The 20,869-nt window shown below is 39.5% G+C and overlaps 2 protein-coding genes across 6 annotated transcripts in view; one reads left to right on the plus strand and one right to left on the minus strand.

Annotated features, from left to right (window-relative positions):
• The window catches only part of FBXL2 (F-box and leucine rich repeat protein 2), a 50,406-nt gene extending 32,250 nt beyond the window's left edge, over nucleotides 1-18,156 (plus strand). The window contains exons 6-15 of one of the 2 annotated variants that reach the window (XM_039714957.1): nucleotides 1,447-1,515; nucleotides 1,602-1,697; nucleotides 1,998-2,124; nucleotides 2,318-2,392; nucleotides 5,567-5,697; nucleotides 9,565-9,625; nucleotides 11,049-11,093; nucleotides 11,386-11,442; nucleotides 15,094-15,306; nucleotides 16,265-18,156. In XM_039714957.1, coding sequence (XP_039570891.1) covers nucleotides 1,447-1,515; nucleotides 1,602-1,697; nucleotides 1,998-2,124; nucleotides 2,318-2,392; nucleotides 5,567-5,697; nucleotides 9,565-9,625; nucleotides 11,049-11,093; nucleotides 11,386-11,442; nucleotides 15,094-15,306; nucleotides 16,265-16,372 — 982 coding nt within the window. In that variant the 3' untranslated portion in view covers nucleotides 16,373-18,156. Of the gene's footprint in view, nucleotides 1-1,446; nucleotides 1,516-1,582; nucleotides 1,698-1,997; nucleotides 2,125-2,317; nucleotides 2,393-5,566; nucleotides 5,698-9,564; nucleotides 9,626-11,048; nucleotides 11,094-11,385; nucleotides 11,443-15,093; nucleotides 15,307-16,264 lie in introns of both variants that reach the window. The other variant, XM_039714958.1, reaches the window with a different exon arrangement.
• A 232-nt stretch (nucleotides 18,157-18,388) lies between these two features.
• UBP1 (upstream binding protein 1) overlaps nucleotides 18,389-20,869 on the minus strand; it is a 38,679-nt gene continuing 36,198 nt past the window's right edge. For all 4 annotated transcript variants that reach the window (XM_039714955.1, XM_039714956.1, XM_039714954.1 and 1 more), the window contains one exon: nucleotides 18,389-20,275. In XM_039714955.1, the coding sequence (XP_039570889.1) occupies nucleotides 20,238-20,275 (38 nt within the window). In that variant the 3' untranslated portion in view covers nucleotides 18,389-20,237. The remainder of the gene's footprint in view (nucleotides 20,276-20,869) is intronic.

A 20,869-nucleotide genomic window follows, 5' to 3' on the forward strand; every position in this document is an offset into this window, starting at 1 on the left:
GTGTCCTGTGACCTTTAGCTATTTCTAAAATTTATAAGTAAGTAAATTCATAACTTTTGTCTCTAGAGTAAATTTATGCAGCATTGATTTTCAGATACTTGTTCTGAAAGTGATTTTTCCTGTAAGGCTGTTTATTTTGAGTTGTTTCCAGATCTATTAGTTTTGTGGGCAATACTAATTTCTTTATTTATCCTTCTTCTACATCAACTTTTGAGTAAAATAGCCAATTACTAATGTAGATACTGGCCATGTAAGCACTGAATGCTTGTGGCTTGTCTGTCAGGACATGTCCCATGCTTTAATCTCAGAGGCAGTTTGCTGTTCCTCCAAAGTGTAACATCTTTCCAAGTGATTTGAAGAGTGTTTTGACTGTAAATCTCCCCCCAGTATATGAATTTTGGAATAGCTGTTTTGAGTATTCAAGTGGAAACTCTCACCAGTATAACTGCTTGCTGGGTTTTTTTTCCCATTGTTTGCAATCCATGCTGCAATCCATCCAGAAGTTGTTACCAGCTGAGCGTGTAGTCAGATCTGTTAACCAGGGCAAGCCTCCAGACAAAACTGTTTTTGTGTGTTTCCTTCCCTCCTGCCAATAAAATCCATGCAGCTGAAGGAAACATGGGCATAAAAACAATGTGCTGAAATGCAATGTAGCTGTAAATATTACTGTGCACAGATGAAAAGAAAATGTATGCATTTCTTCAGACTAATTAGTATAATGATATATACAGGTTCTCAGCAGTATAATAGCTCCAATCGTCCTTAAAGTTCATACCCAGTAGTGCATACTGATGCTTTTTATTTTTTAAAACAATAAATAAGCAATTTGCAGCCTACAGGGTATTCCACTGGTAGTTCAATAGACTTAGGTCACCCTTTACTATTGTAGCAGGTGTGTCCCTTTCCATTTGCTGTGGGAGCAAGCTCCTTATTAAGACTTGCAAAGGCTTCAGTAATGAGATCATTCCACTGGTAGTTCAATAGACTTAGGCCACCCTTTACTATTGTAGCAGGTGTGTGTCCCTTTCCATTTGCTGTGGGAGCAAGCTCCTTATTAAGACTTGCAAAGGCTTCAGTAATGAGATATGCAAAAACTCTTCCCAGAAACCTAATGTTTAACTGATGTAACACTTGAAGCTTTCTGTTTATGACCTTTGAGTTTTTTTGTTACAGTATTTGAAGCAAGTTCTGGCTTATATATGACAGAATTAACCACCTTGCCCAAGTGGTATTTGAGAGAGAAACAGCAATTTCCTAAGACCAGAAACTTGCAGTAGGAAAAGGAAGAAGCAACCACTGAGACAAATGTGTTTGAAGCATACTTTGCAGTTACTCTGTGGCTTGAAGATCAGGCTTTTTGACCAAGGTGGGAGGAGGTACGGGACAGAGCGCGCTCTAGTGACTGCCTTGGACGTTTTATTAATTCACCTTTTTGTTGTGTTTTAGGACCTTTGCACAGAACTGCAGAAACATCGAACACTTAAATTTGAATGGGTGCACAAAAATCACTGACAGGTAAGTCAAAGAGGTTTTTTGATTGATGGGAAAATTTGGAAAAAGAAGTAGCTGAAGGTATTTTTAGTGTGTCTGCTGTTTTGCAGCACGTGTTACAGTCTTAGCAGATTCTGTTCCAAGCTGAAACATCTGGATCTGACATCCTGCGTAGCCATCACAAACAGTTCTTTAAAAGGTTTAAGGTAAGAAGATTCAGTGTTGTGTGTTAAAGTGTTTAAAGAGCTGTTCAGCATTTAATAAAGTTAAAATATTGGTGCTGAACCTTTGTGCTGTGGTCAGCAGGGGCTGTATTCTATATCTAAAACTTCTGGGGTGTAGACTGTGGTGCTTGTGTGTGGTCTTTTCTCATGACTTTTCTGTGGAGGCCTGGCACAGTCCACTGGCTATCATTAATTTCTAACAGTGTGTTTAATTTGGGTTTCCCACTGTTATGACTATTTGAAGGCTGGATTTAACTTTATGTATTTTTTTAATTCTCCCAGTGAGGGTTGCAGAAATCTGGAACATTTGAATCTTTCCTGGTGTGATCAGATTACGAAGGATGGTATTGAAGCACTGGTGAAAGGGTGTAGTGGACTAAAAGCTCTATTTCTTAGAGGTTGCACACAGGTACATAATTGCTTGGGTGATCCTTTAGGAATAAAATTTTATTTTGGGTTTTTGAATCTCCATGAATTAAAAAATGTCATTTTTGTTATAGTATTTTGTTCAATATTGCAAGATGTGTACATTTTTTGGGCTGCTTGCTATGCTTTTAATTTCTTGTTTCTTTTCCTATGTCCAATTTAATTGCTAAATACAGTTAGAAGATGAAGCATTGAAACACATTCAAAATCACTGTCATGAGCTTGTAATCCTGAATTTGCAATCGTGTACAGTAAGTATTTGAAGCTTCCAAAGGTACAGTCTCTAAAAATCAGAAATAATTTTGAATGCTAATCAATTGATCTGCTATACATTTAAGTAAGATAATACATTTCTAGAGTTTACAGGATTTTGTGTGAAATAGTAGCTTTGAATGAGCTGGCTGTTTCTACAGCTGAGTTTTGACTTGAAGTGTTGAGTTATTTTTTTCCCCTTCATTCCATCTTTTAAGTGTGGTAAACTCTAGAGTAAGAATTAACTGCATTCATTCAAATTTCATTAACTGTGTAGCATTTTGATCTATTCATAATTCTAAGGTTTCTAATTGCGCAGAAGTCGTGTTCTGGGCTACATAATAGAGAGTAAAACATAATGGCATCATAACTGAAAATGATTCAGAACCATCTAAGTGGCAGAATGGCATGCCTTTCCAATAATAATGGAGAACACATTCATTAATAATGAAATGACTGGGAATCATTCATGTATTTGTCATTCTACTTAGAGAACACAAATTTTCTTTGCTCTGGTTTATGTTGTCTTTTTCATTGTTTCTGATGTGACTTTTCAGGATTGGGGAAAGGACTCCTTTTAGATTTTAAATATATCTAAGTCATTCTTAAAAGATATTGAAATCAATTAGAATTTCAGTGTTTCAGTCATGCAGAGTTGAGTAATAAAATTATAATTTTTGTTTGTTTGTTCTTGAAAAGTTTTCTAGTTTTATTGCTAGAAGGTGTCATAAAAACCTGCAAAACTTTCAAATCTGTTTTACAGATTGTTCTAGAATGAATGTGGCATGGGAACATTTTTTGTTAAGATTGAACTGAACAGATTTCTTTAAAGTGTTGAGTATTTTTGAGTGTTAGGGATTATTTAAAGTTACATTAACATTTCAGAAAATAAGAAGAATAAGAATACAAAGCTTGAGCTTCCATGATACTGATGTTTAGTGAAAGAGAATTTTTCAGTCTGAATGTAGGTGCCCACTGAAGCTGGGCACTTGAAGAGAACGGCGGTAAAGTTCCTTCTTTTGGTCAGAACCACACTTAAATAAAGTCAGTACATCATTCCCTCCCCTTTTACTCTTCTGCTTGCTGCCCTTCTCACAAGTTCTTTTTCTGTTTTGTTCTGCCTGAGACTAATGAGATATATCAGGGCCAGCCTTTTCTGACTGTTTTTATGGAAGGATCTCAAGCGGTGGGTTGATAATCAGTTCTTATCTCTCCCACTTAACAGTGGCATTAGCACAGAAGTGCACCAGAGCTTTCCTTTGGTCAGGATGTCTGTTGTTATATAGTACAAACAAGAAATCCTCCCAAGGGGAGGTATTTGTTCCTTTGAGTTTTCGGCGTTGCTAGTCTGTGTGTCCTGCCTAATTACATGTGCTTTAAAGCTGTGTTTCACTGGAGGTGTGTCCTGCTTGCTATGGCTTGGAAGCATGCTTCCAGAAGCATCCAGGCTCCATATGATCAAAGGGATTTTTACACAGCAGGTGTCCTTGTGCTTTATATGGCCCCCACTGTAATTCTAGTGACTCTGCTTTATGGGCCCTGTAAAATGCCAGGCCAGATCCAGCAGCTGTGGAATGAGCTGTGGTATTAGCTTTGGAAACTGCACATCTGAAAGGTACCATCTTTAGAGAAAGATTTTAGAAACTTGCAGGGACTTGCAGGCATTTTCTGAATGCTTTTCTTTCCTGACAGTGATATGGGTATGCAAATCACAAGCAATTTCAGAGTGGAAAATCTTCATTTATGACTTGAGGGCTTTTTACAGCAGAATAAAATTTACATGGTCCTTGCCTTCGAAGCCATCCCTTTTTCCAGTAACAGCATCATGTGTATTTCTCAAAGCAAACAGAACAGTTCCAGAAAACAACATGGTTTTGGAGAGTCAAATCCAGAAATGCCTGACTGATTTGAACAGAACACCAAAACTTCTTACCTGTAGATTATACAAATCCTTCTGGATTCCCAAAAAGAAAATGAGACTTCTAATTTTCTGCTGATAATAATTTGACTGAATTAGTTGCAAAATCTAAACTTCTGATATTAAAAAGTGCTGGGCTGGGGAGGGGGAAGCATAAGATAAATGTCCCTTTGTGCTGAGCTGCTGCTATTTGTCATCCTGTTTTCATCTAGGAATGGTTATTTTTGTGGTAATAGCACCAGAAATATGCAACAGTTGTATGAGCATATTCAAATGAGGGGCTTATACAAGGCTTTCTATTAAAAATACAGCAGAGGTCTTTGCTCTTATTGCAAGAGTATTATAAAGCCAGGAAATAAAGCAACCTGTTTCACAGAGCAGAAAAATTAAATTCATAGTGTTAGGAGTAGGAGGAGGACAGAGAGCTTTTTTCAGAATAGAAGACTTGTAAATAAAATCTTATTTGCACACACACAGTAATCCAGTTCCTGTTGCTATTTTGTATGCAGCTGCAATGGGGCTGTTTCTTATAGTTCCTGTTTCAGAGAGAAAACCTATTTATTCATATTCTAAATTTGGAGTTACTTCTTGCAGAATATCTGCTACAAAATGTTTTTGAGAAATTAAATGTCCTCCTTTGAGTTAAATCTTTCATCTAAAGGGGTATGTATAGGGTAGGGCAAAGCTGACTTTTACACTTACCTTCTGTAAAAATGGATTATGTGTAATTGTTTCCTTGTAACTCTTGCTTCAAAAATTATCAGAAGGTGGAGGTGTTTGCCCTTGGGTTCTCATGCTCCAGGGCAAATTAGGTAGTTAGCTCTCCTTCATTGTGAGGCTTTGAAATCTCTTTAGCACTGTTCCCAAATGTACACAGTCACTGGAACAGAAGACCTGGACCCCACCGATATACAAGAAGTGAGCACAATTAAAAAAAAAAAGGAAAAATTATAAAACAAAAAGCAAAGTGAAAGAGGAAGACAACACCAAACAACTCTCGCTTTGTGATTCACACTGCCTTAGAGTAGAACTTAAGGTCTATGGAAAAATATGTAGTTAAGTAGGAATTGTAAATATTGATTATCTTCAGTGTTATCTTTGTATGTGGTTTCCTGACTCTGTTTTGTTAGTTGAAAATCCAGGTTGCCTTGGTTATATACAGTGTGACAGTAGCAGTTCAGTGGCAGTGTCTTGAGTTTTCTTCTTGGCTGATTACTTGATAAGGAAGTAACTTCAACCTTCTTTTGTATTGCAGCAAATTTCAGATGAAGGCATTGTGAAAATCTGTAGAGGATGCCATAGACTGCAGTCACTCTGTGTTTCAGGCTGTAGCAACCTGACAGATGCTTCTCTCACAGCACTTGGTCTGAACTGTCCAAGGCTGAAGTGAGTATGTCATGAGTGTGTTGTATGTCATGTTCTTACTGGTCTGATCTAAGACATTCACTTCTGAAGATGAGCTGCATTTGCAAACAAAACACTAGGTACATAAACTTGAGGGATGGTCCTCTATAGCTTCATATTAATGTAGTTCACTGTATATCAGAACAACAAGAGTTAATGTATAACAAATCAGATGTGCTGGACCCAGCAGTTTAATTCTGTGCTTCTAGCTAAATATTTTAGGTACTAACTACAAGCGAGAAAAAAAGAAGATAGAAAGCCCATTACTTTTCTAAAAGCTAAGAAGATCTGTGGTTGTGTTGTTTCTTTTGATGTTTGTACTGTGATGTGGTTTTATGCAGTCATTTTTCTTATAAAATAGTTAAATTGTATCTGATTATTATATTAAAAGATTTTATTACAAAAGTGCTTTTAATATGCTCTGCACTACAGTCTGGTGTTCTTAAACTCTGAAATAAAGTGTGCTCATGTCTTTGCAAGCATGGACTGATATTTATGAAAGATGTTTTGAACAATAGGGAGCTTATGAGTTAAAATAATATAAGCTTCCCCATTGGTGTAATTTATGCAAACATGTATGTTACAGTGGGCTTTAAAACCAAAGCTCAGTTATGCAGCAGCTCCCTGGTTATGGAGACATATTGCAGAGACAGATAATACTTCTAATGTTAATGTAAATTAAATAAAAAGATTTCTGGATGACAAATGGCCATTTATGATAGGAACATGCAGGAGTCAGAACTTGTTATCCTTAAATCACAGGTAGGGGAGGAATGAGTAGTAGTCTGTAAAAATTAGGGGATGCCGCATTCAGATGTCAGTGTACCATATGCTGACACACAGTGTTCCTTTAGCTGAATGGATGAAAAAGAGCTTTTGTTATTGTAGAAAACCTGTCCTTAAAACAATTCCAGGCTGACAGTCCCCTTTGTGTCCCTGTTCACATTTATTAGGAGCTTAGGAGCCTTTTGGCAAACTTACTGGAGTTCCATAGAAAGCTGTGCTGTTACTGCTGGTCTTTTTCCACCATTTCTCTCGTTTTCTCAATTAGCATCTCAGATGGGCAATAAAAGGAGGTCTAAACTGCTGCTAGTTGTGCAGTTCTTTCCAAGAGCAGTGCAAATACAGCAGGAATTGTTTCAGCTTCAGTAGGAAAACTGTTCAGCCACGAGGGGGAAGGCGTCTGCTGCTCTGCTCCTGTAATGAGGAGCAGCACAGCAAAAGAAAATGACCCTTTGCAGTGATTACTGCTGAGGATTACTGCATGATGGAAGGACAGAGGATACAGCTGGTTACAGCTAGACTTTGGGACCATGGATAGAAAGTACTGGATAAAAAAGTACTTGTTGGAAATTAAAGGGAAATGTAATTCCACACTTGTTCTGTACCTTCTGAATATTTCAGTGTTGAGTGTGAAAGAAAACTCTACTGCCTCTGTTGGACTTGCTGACCTTGTCAGGAAATTTTTGAGTATTTTCTGTGCTGTGCTACTCTCACTTCACTTTGGGATCTTGAATGTCCTACTATGCTGCTTTCCATGATACTGCTGCATTTCCCTGATTCAGTTGTTACCAGTCACAAAAATCTCCTTGGACAAAAACTTAGGTCAAGCTTTCAGCAGACCCTTCCACTATATTTCTTATCTCACATCAACGTACAAATGTCTTGTCATCCCTCTTTACATTTGCTCTTTCAGGTGGTTGGTACAATTTCTTTTTTTCTTATTAGCACTTTTTAATGCTATAATACATGTAGGTATTTTGTCAGGGCTTGTCAAGAAAAGCACCTGTGAACCATGAATGCCTTTGTCTGGGTGGGACTGTGAAAGTTAGGATCATATTCCTTTCAGCCCCACCAGCTGCTAATTCCACAGGAGTAGGGAGGTGCTGAGTGCAGAGACATTCCAGGTGTGCCCAAAAAGCAGCTGTAGGCAATGAATGCAACTCTGAATCTGACTCAGAGAACATTTCTTCATGAGAGTGGAGAATCCTTTTGAATATCATTTTGCCTCATCAGCTCCTACGTTAGGTACTTTTTCACAAGTCACTGAGTAGGAAATTCATGTCCGCTGTAACAGGAAAAAAAGAAGAGCCCTCTGTATTTAAGCACAATCACTAAAACAAAAGCAAAAATTAGAACTTTGGTCATTATTTCCATGCAGCCCAATGCCATCTCACCTGTTTTTTTCATTTTGGGGCCTGATTAGTGCAGCATGTGTGATTGCAGCTCACTCCCCATTCTCCTGCCCTGTTTGCACACCCAATTTCAGGACAGCTAGAGCTGCTTATATTCTGGTTTCTTATTCCTCTGTTTCTATAGCTGCCTTTTCAACTGGGTGTGCAGAAAGTAGTGTCCTCACTATTTTGGATATCATTGCAGATGTCTTTGCCTCTCCACCCCCCGTTAAAGTCAGCCATGTAATGAGATGGGGTTTGTAGCAAGTAAGTGATGAAAGGAGTTAGAAGGGTGACAAATGTGACCTGAGTTGTGGGAGTTTTTTTTCTGGTGGTGTTGTTTTTCCCCTTCCTATTTGGTATCACAGGCAATTTTCAGAGTAGCTGAGAGTATTTTATGATAGGCTGCTAACTGCCCTTGATGGAAGGGCACAGAATTCCTGAATGTAAGTCTGTAAAATAAGTCCCAGAGGTATTAGAACCATCCATTTGGGAAGAGATGCCTGTCTTGTACTTAGATTGAGTTTCCCTCATACTTCTGAACCTTGTTGAAGACTGGAACTCTGAAAGTGGCTTTTCAAGCCTGTGGTGCTGCTCAGCTCTAAACTTGGGTGCCCTCTTGCATTTGGCTTGGAAGAGGCTGATCCAGCAAAGTCATAGAGCCCCACATCCTGTACTTTGGTGGGGTTGTAACTCGTTCATGCACACAGTGTGGCTTTTCCCTTTGCACTTTCTCTCTAGAGAGAGTGTTCCAATGGCCTCCCAAAGCACTGGAAAGATCTGGAGGTGTCTCAGTATTGCCACAAAAATTTCTTTTGTCCTGCTTCCTCCCTGCCAGCCTCAGTAGAGCAGCAGTGGTTGCTGTAAGTTGCACTCAGTTTGTGCTGCCCATCCCATGGCTCTGTGGTTTCCCCTAATTCATCTTGATCCTCACTCCACCTGCAAAAGAAAGTGTTCCTCAAAAAAAGCACGAAGAAAACAAAGACAACAAATGGAATGGAAGCCTGTTGTGCATACTAGTTGTGCTGTTTGGGGCAGTTGACCTTCTGGTTTGTTTTTTTTCTCGATACTACTTCCCAGTGCCTGTTGGAAGTGTTAGGATTATCTTTCCAAAACACTGTAGTTTTCTTTAAGGTCATGTTGATATAGTTTGTTGTTCTTACTCCAGGCTTGGAGGTTTTTAGCTCCATGCTTTCTGGTAACTTGCTTCACTGTGCTTCATGCAGAGGCTCTGAGGGGATTTCTAGTAAGCACTTTCTCAGTTTTGTGGTTTCCCAGCAGCCTGAGTTTAGATAACAGGTTTTAGATGCAGGCTTCACCTGCATTTTCCTTGACTCAGGATTTATTTTTCCTTCTCTTTCCTCAGATAACACACAAGAAAACTTGGTCACTATGCTTTTAGTGAAGCAATAGGTTAAAATAACCCTAATTGTGTATTTTTTTTTCACTAAATGTTTTCTGATTGTCTGAATCTGATGATAAACTGGATTAAAAGTCTGCTTTTTAATTTCAAGTTACCGTGAAAAATAGGGGAGGGGTGTGTGTGTATATTTCTGTATATATACACATACTTTTACTATTGAGAACTTTTAAGTTGCAGAAGACAGATTTGTATCTCAAATGCATTTGCTTTTCTCTACGCTAATGTTTTCTTTAACATTTGAAACTTTTCCAGGATTTTGGAAGCTGCAAGATGTTCACATCTCACAGATGCTGGCTTTACCCTTCTTGCACGGGTAAGGGTCATTTCAGAAGGTCACAGCTCGCCCTGTTTCATTGCTGCTGAGCAGCTGTGAATTGATGTAGTCCTGCTGGGAAGCAATATGAGAAGAGGAAAATGAAAGTAGAAGGAAGCCAGTGGAGGAGGGCACTAAAAAGCTATTTCATTACTGGATTATACTTAGATCTGCAACTTGATCTAATTTGCCATCTATCATTGCATTTTTCACTTTTTTCCTCTCTTTTTTCATTTGTTTCAATTGTGTCTATTACATTTAACATTATTCTAAACTCGTGTTATGTATTCTATCCAAATTTCCCTTATATTGATGGCACACACCCTTGTTGTGATATTTACATCCAAAAAATTAGCATATAATTGATTGTTCTGAAGACAACTTGAAATTACAGATCACTTACATTATACATTATAAGCACTTGTGCCCTGGTTCATGATGTAAATATGTACAGTAAGCATAGTGGTAGTGTCAGAAGCTTCTTGTTAGACTTAGGTGTTTGCTGGTTAGGAAATCTGAACACAAAAATTATACTCTGTAAATGGGATTTGCTGCTATTTAATGTGAATGGAAAGGGGGTTTTTTTGGTAGCCACAGTAGTTAAACAAAGTGGTTTTCTGATTGTCCAGCACTACATCCTCAGTCTCTTGGTAGTCACCTCAAGCCTGCTCTTAACCTTTTTTTTCCTGTTCCTGGAAAAGCAGATTGGGAATTGGGCCAAGCTTTGGCACTGTGTGGTCTGCTGCAAGGCCACAAGATTTCCTTTTCTTGAAATTAGCCATGATCAGATACTGAAAGCACTTCTGAAAGCTTGCTGGGGTATCTCAGAATGTTGCTCTGAGAAAATTGTGCAGGTGTGACATGCAGCTTCCTTCTGCCCTTACAGTTGACCCCATTTTAATATTTTCAGCATTTATTGGCAAAGCAATTTGGTTTTAAGGCTTCTTTCTAATGTATGACAACAAAGAGAAATGTGCCATGGGCTTAAGTGTATTCCAGATGAGTTAGGTGCAGCTGATAAACACAGAAGTTGGGTTCATGTGTGTGCAGAGGAGCTGGCTTTAGTGCACGGGCTGTGAATACCATGGGTTTGGAGTGAGGAGGGAAGGGAAGCAAGGCTGCTGAGCACTGGTGTGTCCTGTTCAAACCCTACAGGACAAGGAGGAGACATTTAACTTTGTAGGAGAAAGGCTGAAATTTAGATATTTCAGAGGGAGGGAGTATTGCTTGTTAATTCATCTGTTTATTTCTTTTAACAGTTTTTTTGTCATTTGATGGTGAACAAATATTTGAAGGGATTTATATCACAGTTTCCTCTTGCAAGCTGTGTTATCCCATATTATAAGCCCTGTGCATTATTTTATGTCTATATGCTTGTTTTATTTATTTCTTTGTTTATCTGTTCATTTGTTGTTTATTGTAGAATTGCCATGAGCTGGAGAAGATGGACTTGGAAGAGTGTGTTTTGGTGAGATTTAATATGAAAAGGAATATTGAATGTCCAGTGTAATAATGCAATACATTAACACTTTTGTCTAGATGTTCTCTGGTTTTTATGAATAGTGTTGTGTTTATGGTAGGAAATAAAAATAATGATTGGGAAATTCTATACAGGGAGATACTTGGCGTGTAACAGGTGATGAGTTGTTTTCCAGAAATAACAGAACCCTCATCTGGTAGAGAAAGAGATACCATTTTGGAGGGTTGCCTCTCCTGCTGTCTGTTGCTTATAGCTGATGTTTGGTTTCTTTTATTCCCAGATAACTGACAGCACATTGATACAACTTTCCATACACTGTCCTAAGCTTCAAGCATTGGTAAGTGTAACTCCTGGTCTGTGGCCTGCTGTGGTGCTCCCCCTAGAATGACACACAGGGACAACTCCTGCAGTACAAGGCTGTTCACTCTGTGTCTAGAAATAATTCCTGATGTACAGCGACACTGTGCAAAATACATGCAAGCTTCATAAGTATTCTAAAAGCAGCATGTTACTCCTAAAATATTTACATGCATTGTGTGATTAAAAAAATGTTACCAAATCAGTGAGTGAAAACCAGAAAGCTTTTATTTTATGGCTAACATCCTTCATATTTGATTCCTTACATATTTGATTTAACTTAAAGCACTTAGATCCTTTATGGATATTCTCAAGGGTTCAGTAATGGTTTTCTTAGGGAGTATGACACTTTACATCAAATATTGAATAAACAAAACCACCCAGAGAAGACAAATGTAATCACTCTGTAAGCAGTTTTTTCCAAGCACTTATTTTACATTTACGTAATAAATTATGGAAGGTTTCCTTGGACTTGACTTTTGAACATAATTGGAGAGGATTGAGAGTGGGGTACCCTGCTTACTGGATTTCAAAGAACTGTTTTCTAGGGAGTGGTAGCTTAGATCTTTCAGATCATCAAACCTAATTCAAGGTAACATAAATTTGTTTGTTCTTCAATCAAGGTACTTTAAAAATTGCTGGATTGTTCTTACAGTGGGAGCTCCTGTATTTCAGGCCAGTTGTCCTTTTAGTGTGGATTTGTTATAACTACTTAAATCTATGTGAGAGAACAAGTATCTTTATAATCTGTTCTTAGATGGGATTAAAGGAAGGTGTTCTGCTTCCTTAATTAAGTTGTGTTATGATTAGTGTTACTAAGGTAGCAACATGAGGAAAGATGGCTTTTAAAAGGAGCTTGTTCACTATTTAATGTTGTTGATTTTTTATTTTTCCTTATCAACTGTCCAGCTTCACTTCTGAACCATCATTCTTGATGTTAAACCAAATGAGTTGTCAGGAACTGTGGTGCCATTTATATGGGACACATTTTTATATTGTAATCCCAGCTGCAGCGAGTTCTTGCAAGACATCTTTTGTACCAGTTCTGTCAGTGCTTCAACAGATACCATAAAACCTCATAAATCCCAAACAATTTTCTGAGCCTGCTCCTCTTTGCTGGCCTTTGTGTGTTTGCCTACAGACAGGGTAGTGTGGCATTGGTAAAACATCACAGCTTTTCTAAGGGAACCAGAAAAGCTGATTTCTTTGGTGTGTATATATATATATATATATATATATATATATCTTTATATATAAACTGTGGATAGGAAAGATACATACTCAGAGATTGTGTGTGAACAGTGCATGAGCTAATCTTGGTGCTTCCAATGTCCTATAAACTCCTTTGCAGCTGTGCTTTAGTGTATTTCTAGTTAGAACAAACATTTTGGAGTTGCAGAGATCGACTCCGGATTTGCTTTTGTCATGTTTGGAGACTCAGTAGATGGTGGAAATAGGTAAATCTTCAGTATTAGAGTGCTTTATTGCCTCATGCACTTAAATAATTTCTGGTTAAAGTATTTAATTGTACATTTAAATTTGTAGAGAAACTGTGAGATACTCATGATAGTCCAGAAGATGAGAAGACAATTGAATTCTTCACAGCATGTGAAATTCTCATAGTGTGTCATGCCATACTTGATTTATGCACAGCATTTAGTATGTATTAACAACAACAACAACAAGGAATTTGACCATATCTCTTTGTTCTTAATATTTCAAGCAATTGTATTTGTAAAATTCCACATTATTAATGCTTTTTAGCAGACTTGGAAAGTCAGAAAAATCCTGTGGTTTAATAAGAAGTGTATATAATTTGGCATATTTGTTCTACAAAGTTCTACAAACTCAGCTGTACATTCTGTATTGTCCTTGCAGTACCAAATACCGTGTCCCAGGAAAGCTGATTTTATAAGCTGCTTACTTCCTGGGATGGAACACTCCTAATTAGCCAACAGTTTCACACAACCTCCTGTCCTTCCTTGGAACAGCAGGTCTGTTATGAACGTTGGTTAACCCTGCAGCTGCTGATTGTCCCCAGGCTCTGAGCCAAACCAAGTGCTCAGAGCACGAACACAGAGAAAGGAGATACAAGAGAGAGCTGATGTGTTTGAAGACTTAAGACACTGCCTGAATGGGTGTCAGGAGTTAAAACACTGCTGGTAGGGGCAAGAGCTTAATTTCTGCTGTCTTTTGGAGACAGTTTGCCCTCGTGGTGTTTCTTGGAATCCCTGCTGGGTGCTCACACTTGGCATGTAAAATTGGACAAGCTGGAGCTGAAGGGAGGCCGTGGCTCCTGTCAGACTCCAGGGGAGATGCAGACCTGTCTCCCAGCCTTTCTTGGGTTCCCTGTTCGTTCTGTAGAGCAAAAGTTGAGGGCAATTTGTTTCAAAGAGCAGGATGGACCCCATGTGTCTGGTAGCAGGAAGGAAATGCTCATGACTGTAGCTGAGGTGAAGAAAATGGAAGTCCTCAGGTTGCCCTGTCAGGCTGGAATGAAAAGATGTGTTGTACCCAGAGAGGGGAAAAGTTACATGTTAGAGTTGGGGGATTGGCAGGTCCTTTTTAAGCACTGCTATTTGCTTGCTCTGAGTTAAAAAATGCTTTTGGACTGCTGCAAGTGTTTCTTCATCAGTTGCTGTCTGAAAAAAAACTACTTGGGGCAGGGAAATGCTACTTCAGAACTAGGCAGTTAGACTTAGGTACAAGTACAGGCAAAACACAGGGCTGAGCATAAAGCAAGGCACTAGCTCAGAGCCCAGGGCAAGAGGAGAAGAGTTCACAGATCCTGCACATTTCACTGGGGAAGACTTGAGAGCATTTATTTCAGTGGTGACAGAGTGGTTTTTTAAGCCGCCTCTGAGGAATGTCTGTTTCCTGTTGTTGTCATCATCCGTGCTTCTCCAAAAGTCATGAATTCCCTAAAGAAATGAGGAGAGTGCTTTATGTGGTGCCACTGCCCGAGATGCAGCATCATTTTCCGTGTTCTTCAAATTCAAGGGAGTAAAAAAATGTGCTGAAGAGGAGCAGATTTTTTTGGTTTATTATGCTGACTGTTGCAGAAAAGACTGCTCCTGCAGCTGTACAAGATGTTTATTGCTCCTTGTCTGTACAGCCTGAGGTGCCAAATGTTCATGGCTTGTTTTTCTTTGAAATCATTATTTGGCAAATCAGTCTATTGTGATTGTTCTCCATCTGCGTGGACTTGCAAAGGCTTGGTCCTGGTGTATGGATGAGAACATGGCAGCTGTGCAACAGTAACCCCTGAGCAGATACTCATCTATTCCCCTATGTTCTCAATCATCCCTTAGTTGTTTCTGGCACAGTCTGTTTGCACTGTGTGGGACAATTGGAAAAGAACTCCCACATTCATAGAGAGCAAAGGGGCCTGAGGAGTTTTGCCAGTGATGTGTTTTGGGACTCAGCTTGTTTTGAAGCAAAGTTAAAATCAAGTACAGCCATTTTGTTAAGTGAAGCAGTTTCTTTTTTTACTCTTATGGGTTTCAGCTATGTATTATTTGTAGCTATTTAACCACTGGAGTGAAGGAGGTTGAAGAGGACTTCTGATGTTCAGAGGCTCGAGTAACACAGGGCTGAGGGACGTTGTTAATTGTTTGCCTTTCTCTTTTAGAGCTTATCTCACTGTGAACTGATCACTGATGATGGGATTCTTCATCTGAGCAACAGCACGTGTGGGCACGAGAGGCTGCAGGTGCTGGAGCTCGATAACTGTCTCCTCATCACGGATGTGACTCTGGAACACCTGGAGAACTGCCACAACCTGGAGAGAATTGAGCTGTACGACTGTCAGCAAGTCACACGAGCTGGAATCAAACGGATCAGAGTATGTGTTTCCTGGCTTGTTCCCATGGAAAAGCCAGAGCTGTTGGTACTGATTGTAGATTGTAGAGATTGTAGGAGTCCTACAGGTGTCCCAGGCATGGAAGGCTGGATAAACCATCTGACTGTCCTTCTGTTAGGTCTCCATGTGCGTAACTTCCCTCTATAAACATCAGTAATTGTCAGTTCTAACTCATGACATTTTGCTGTTGGAATGATGAGCTCTATCTTCTGCCTTCTGTATTTTTTTCAAGTAGAGTCCTCTGTTTTTAGGATGGTGTGGTGGCATGCTAAATCCTGAATATATGTTAATACACAGAGCCAATATTAAAACATCTGCATGGGTATTTCAGTTGATGGGCTCTAGGGCCCTCAGGCGCTGGAATCCAGCCCCAAACGTTTTCCCTGAGTATCTCACCCACTAGGTCAGGGACCACCTGCATTGTGGAGGCAGCGTTTTAGCCTTGAAGTTAAACTTGTCTGCAGCTTTGTATCCCAAATTTGCATCCAAACACTTTTGCAACTGGAAAGATCATCCCTGACAGAGACTCAAATTGAAGGCATTATGTCATCCTGCTTTCCAGGATGGCAACAGCAGCAGAAATATGGGAGACAAGGTCCAGAGAAGCTGTCCCTCAGTAGCCAGGGTCCACCCCTCTTGCCCTTGCAGTGAAGCATGTGCCTCTCCTGATGCAGAGCTGTCTGGGCTCATCAGTGCTTTGTTGGGGAACCAGAGGGAGCCCTGTGCAAGTTGAGTGCCCAGACACTGGTGTGCCTTACTGGATGGGTCAAGAGGAATTCCATGTGAGGAGAAGACAGCTTAACTTGTATCCACCGTGTAGACGCTTTCTTCATAGCTAACTTTAATGAGATAGCACTTGCTGGCACAACAGTTGAGGTGTGCTGCTTCTCTTTTCTCTTCTGTTTTCTCTCCCATTATAATGCAGCCTTTTCACCCACAGGCTCACCTACCTCACGTGAAAGTTCATGCTTACTTTGCTCCAGTAACTCCCCCTCCGTCGGTCGGAGGGAGCGGACAGCGCCTCTGCAGATGCTGTATTATCCTCTGACAGTGAGTGCAGCCACACAGAAAATGTTGTTGTTGAAGAATGGGATGGCGAGTCAGCAGAAGGAGTTGGTTTCCTGACAAGTCCTAATGGTGGTGTTTGGTCATCCAGTTTTGTGACAAGAAAAGCTTTTTTTTTTTCCAGGTAAAAATCTTAACTAATGTGCAGCTGTGGATTAAGTTGGTGATGCTTTGGTTTGTATTAGTAACTCCTTCCTTCTGTTGGCATGAGAACTGTGGTACCGTCGGTACCGTGTCAGATGTGAGCGTAGCAGCTACTTGGTGGAAATACACAAAACTTGGAAGTTGATTTGCATTTGTCAGCACTACTCGGTGTGAGGTTCCGCTGTAACGTGGGGCACAAGGCTGCCACACCAAGGAACTGTGCCTGCTGTTCTGTAATAACACCACAGATCAAGTATCAGGTTTTGAAGACAAATCAGCTTTAGCAGATGTTGACCAAAAAATGCAAAGCAATCATAAGCTCTTACAGTAAAACAGCAGCTTGTTCTTTTTCATGATTCAGCTTCATATCTAATTATGTAACAGGACATAATAGGTAATGTCAAAAGGTAAGGTAGTACCTCCAGATACCCATAGAACTAGAAATACTTCCCAAGTTTTTGGACTTGATTCAGTTGAACTCTGCTGGTACAAAGCTTGCCCGTGGCCGACGCACGTTCTGCCCGACACCATCGGCCTTGAGTGGGGGTGAGAAATCCACTGTGGTAGAGCCTGTGCTCTACTGCAGCTGCTGCCACAGCCACCCATGGTGCTTGTGCTGACGCCATCCCCGCGTCCCTCGGGGTAGAAGGAAAGGATGCAGCGCTTCCAGAAGGAAGGGGTGTAGCACCCGTGCTTTTCTACAGATGGATGGAAAACAGGTGCAGCTACAGAAGACAGGATGGAGCAAGGAATTCAGTTTAGCCCACCCATTTTAGGGACAAGCATATGGGCTCAGCAGTCTGTAGGCAGGAGTTGAACCATACCAAACCTGTGGTTTTCAAAGGTAGAAAGCCAAACTCTTCACATTTGGTTAAGAAGCTGTCAGCTTCTGAATGATAATAATAATGATGATAAAAATCTATGTATTAACTCTTAAGGCCATGCTTTCATCCTTAGTTTTTCAGTGCTAGATGATTAGATAAACTTTTTATATTAAGCAATTTAATTATCTGAGAGAAATTACTTGACAATTCAGAAAGCTTTTTTTGTGTAAGTTTGACTGTGTGTGTGTTTTAAGAGTTCAGGGCCTGTGTTTACTGAAAATTAAAAAGCAGTTGGAAAAGCTACTACTGGACAGTACTGCCATTCCCCCCCTGCAAATTTTAAACAAATTCTAAAAAGGAGTGAGTGTGAACATGAACTTCTGTGGCCAGCAATGGCTGGGCTGTGTGGACTCACACAAGGAGGAGGAGGGGACAGTAAATTAAGACCTCAGCTTTGGGGTTAAATTACACCTTAGATTACAGTACATGGATTTCTTTACTAGTACCAAGTAAGCCAATCTGGGCTTCTTTTGCACAGTGGTGGAGTGCTGTTACAATCATACTTAAGAGTTCCATTCAGACACTGCTGGTCTAATGAGAGTTTTAACTAGATTTTATTCTCAGCTGTACCAGGGCAGCCATTGGTACCAATATGTCAATATGTGTTGCCTTTTGTTGGCTCATTTTTTTTTCTAAGACCATAATGAACCTTGTAAGTCTATTGCATTGAAGATGTACAAAAACAAATGGAACCTACTCTGATATAGGACACTTAAATAAACAATCAGCTGATGTCAAACTTGAATTTGTGGGAATTATTTCAAATCTAAGCAAGATTTCTACTAGAAGCCTACTAGAAGCAGAAGATCCATGTGAATGCAGGATATACTGCAGGGCTGGTTTACTTCCCTGCCTTACCCTGACCTACAATTCTTGCTAGGGCAGGTCGGGCAATTAATCTAAATCTTAACAAGGGACTGTCTCTAATGTGGGTGTGGGAAAAAAAAGAAGTAAACAGAAAGAAAAGCACATTTACAAAATTATTTAAAAACATTTATTATACTTAAATTGAAATGTGTACATCTTATTAAAAAACAAAAGCCATTTGCTGGTGCCATAATTTACTTCCAATTTCAAGTGAGCTGGACAAACTACTGTACAACTTTCAATATTCTTTAAAATCAGATATTTGGATACTTTCCAATCAAGGATTTTTCCACTTTTATAAAACATCTGGATTTGAATTATGGTGTGAGCTAAAAAGACACAAGTGTCAGTTCAGGAAAATACTAGGACCAAACAATACCCAAAGATGAACAACTTATAGGCAGAAATGTTTAAGTACATACAATTTTACTTTCAGTGCAGAAAAAAAAAACCCAACCAAAAATAGGAAAAAAACTCTAGGTTTGATGAATTTAAATTTTGAAAATGCTACAGCTTTCAGAAGCTTTTCTGCTAAGCACTTGAGCCAGTTATGGAAGGGGAAATGAAAAAGTCAAACTTGCTTTTTTACATGCTGTAGTATCAGTTTACATGGAACACCGCAGCATAAAAAGCAAACTATTCCCAAGCTTTTAAGCCAGAGATCAAGTTGGAACTTTCCAAAGGCACAGAATAACAGCTCTGAAACTGTTGCTTAATACCTCTGGAAATACTCCCCTCTAAGTACCTGACCAATTGAAACTTAATGTTCGCCTAGGAAATGCTGTGCCATGACTTTACAAGACACATCCAAAATGCCAAGAAAGCACATTGCCTGTTTCAGAGAAAAGTAACTATTTGGTCATGTGGAAGAGGCACTGTAACAGGTGTACAGTATGGATGGATGGAGGGTGCAGGAAGGTCAACTGAAAAGGGAAGAAGAGATTTGTCCAGAATAGGAGCTCCAGCAGGGCATTCACCTGCTGGGAAGGAAACTTACAGGGTGTACAGGTATTTAGTGTTTCTCAAGCAATTTATTTGATGCTGCTGAAAGCTATGACAGCCCTGTGGTGCCAGTGGGTCATCTTCCCTCATCTGCATAATTCCACTGAAAACCCCACTTCTCACTGCCAGTATTTTTAAACCCACAATTTTACAAGCAAAGAGTTAAAACTGCAGCAGTGCTCTGCAGAGAACCTAGGAAACTAAACATAAAGGATGCATAGGCAATTCTTTTCCATTAAATTCATTAAAGCAAAACACAATTACTTGGTACCCCATAGGATTTATATTAATCCCTCCAATAAGGTACTACTGATAATGCAGTTTGCTGCATGCATATATTGCATCTGTCTAGGGCTTCTTAAAAGCCCTGTTCTGGCATTTACACTTCTTACATACACTCTTATACACAATTTACACGGGAAGCTGTTTTGACAGCTTTACTCTCAAAGACCTGACAACCTGATCACTATCACCTTAACTACTCATCTCCACACCGATTAGCATGTGCTCTGCTAACATCAAAAAATAAAACCAGCGTAAGGTACAAGCACGTAATAGACAAACTGGCACAGAAAGGTAAATGCCCCAAAATAAGTTTACATTCATCTCCAACTGGATACAGGTAATAGAAAAGCAGCAGTGCTTCGCTTCTATAAACTGTATCTACTGGCCATAGTTTGCCTTATTTCAGTGAAGGGCAAGCACCTTTGCTTACATTGTCTTCCATGCCTGTACAGAAGCTGTCATGGCATTATACCTCTCATGAGGACACTTAGCTATGGCAGTGATAAGAAAGTTCACCTATCAAACAGCTCATTAGAAAGGTCATTTTGTGTTTTCAATATGAAACATCTTATACAGTGAAGTTAGATCCTAAGGTTTTGGATGATCTTCAGTCTTTAGGCAGGACTTCATTCTGCGATGGAGTATCAATCTAGCAAGTGTGTGATGTCACTTCAGGATTATATGGAAGCCTTCTCCATTTTCAGCTGAAAAAAAACCCAAAGGAAATGTCTGTTTGTCTTTCTTGAACAGAATCACAGAAATACAAGCCAGTGCACTAAAACACCCTAGTATGGACTTGGTTTTGAAAATAAACTCATCTACAACAAAAACTTAGAGGTTTCCTACTTGTGCTAAACAGAAATGTTATGATTAATGATTTGTAACTTCAAATCTTCAAAGAGAGACGGTTTCTGTAGGTAAAGTTTGCACAGGGTCACACTTGTCCACTGATTAGAGCCATTTGCTGGCACCTTGTACCAGAAATTGGAGTTCTATGGAAGAGTGGGAGTCAACAACAGCCTATTGAATGAAGATGACTATTGACTAGCAGAGAAATAACAGAATGTTATGCTCAGTTCTGCTGACTCTCAGGACTCAGTTAAGATTCAGTTTCTGAACTTCAGAGGTACTACTGCCAGGATTTTTGATTTTTTTTTAACCTATTTTGAAATTTCACCATTCTCAACAACTATTAGCAGCATCCCTATCCAGTGATGGCTGACTGAATTTTACCTAAGATTTGTTACCAAATCCTGCACTTGTTTTGAACTGAAAGCTCAGAGAAGAGCCTGAGATGC

This window comes from Passer montanus, unplaced genomic scaffold, assembly GCF_014805655.1.
Source record: "Passer montanus isolate IOZ18808 unplaced genomic scaffold, ASM1480565v1 scaffold32, whole genome shotgun sequence".
NCBI lineage: Eukaryota > Metazoa > Chordata > Aves > Passeriformes > Passeridae > Passer > Passer montanus.